Genomic DNA, 1,127 nt, shown 5'->3' with positions numbered 1-1,127 from the left:
TTCACCTCTGGTTGCGCGCCGCCCTCGGCGTTCCTCCGGTTTTCCACCTCTGGTTGCGCGCCGCCCTCGGCGTTCCTCCGGTTCTCCACCTCTGGTTGCGCGCCGCCAACGGCGTTCCTCCGGCGGGAAATCATCACCCTACCTCGAACTGGCATTGAGCCGCCAGTCCTCACAGACATCCTCCACGTCGTCGACACCATTCATCTGGTCTGAACCCCGCAAAAGAAAGGGGGACCTTCTCCGTCGTAACCAACCTCAGTTCCCAGTCGTCCAGGGGCAATTTCACAGAGTCCCCTCGAACAAATGGAATCTCATTCTAAGATGGGCACACAGCGAAACTTACCGATCTTACGAACTTTGGTTATTTCGTTCGGTTCAATGAGTAATTAACGTAATCATTTTTGATATGCCACTTACGCGTTCCATTTTCAGATTAAGATTCACCGCGGTCAAATTACTCACTCTCGGGTCTCCCTACTACAATTATATAAATCAGAAGTTGCCAAGAGTGCAGTGATGACGGCAATGAATCGATTATTATAATCGAAAAATCCATCTGAGCATTCCACGAAAAGACAGCGTCTGAAGTTTCAAGTTCACTTCAACCCCCGCGACGTTGAAACAATCACCCTTTCTCTGAGTGCCTATTTGAGGGACTAATATTCATTAATAATAAGTTAGCATTAGCCACCATCATGACTAACAGCATGCATTGCTTCCCCCGCTTTATAACACGCCTAATTCGAGATGCTTCCCGCAGGCACGCCCAGACATGGGCAGGTCGCGACGAGCTGGCGCAAGGTCCAGCTCAGACGAATAGCACGAGCGTATGCTACCCCTGGGGTCTTTGACCCCAGGATATTTGACAGGCCCTTAGAGCCTCAACCACCCGCTCTTCCGCTTCACCCTCCGTCACCCAACAACCCTCCGCTAGCCCCTGCCATCCACGCCTCCCACCTCCATACAGGCCACCGGACCCTTGCCCGGTCAGGACGTGGGCTCCGCGCCCGCCGGTCACCCCCGCATCGAGGCCTCCAAGATCCAGCCTGGGCAACGCGCCTCCTGCACCACCGGCTGATGCAGCAAAGAGGCCACCGCAGGAACCAAGGCCACGGCAACCACGCATG

At 54.6% G+C, this 1,127-nt stretch overlaps 1 protein-coding gene across 1 annotated transcript; it reads left to right on the top strand.

Moving 5' to 3' along the window:
• Window positions 1-695: 695 nt before the first annotated feature.
• On the top strand, window positions 696-1,114 carry LOC105563480 (proline-rich receptor-like protein kinase PERK2; the record flags this gene model as incomplete). Its single annotated transcript, XM_012015138.1, has 2 exons — window positions 696-827; window positions 870-1,114. Coding segments are annotated over exons 1-2 (377 nt in total), but the record flags the coding sequence as incomplete, so codon positions are not given.
• Window positions 1,115-1,127: the final 13 nt, after the last annotated feature.

This window comes from Vollenhovia emeryi, unplaced genomic scaffold (assembly GCF_000949405.1).
Source record: "Vollenhovia emeryi isolate VEMERY1.0 unplaced genomic scaffold, V.emery_V1.0 DF951121.1, whole genome shotgun sequence".
NCBI classification, from domain to species: Eukaryota; Metazoa; Arthropoda; class Insecta; order Hymenoptera; family Formicidae; genus Vollenhovia; species Vollenhovia emeryi.
The sequence above is the reverse complement of the archived record's forward strand: the minus strand, read 5'-3'. Positions and strand labels throughout refer to the sequence as shown.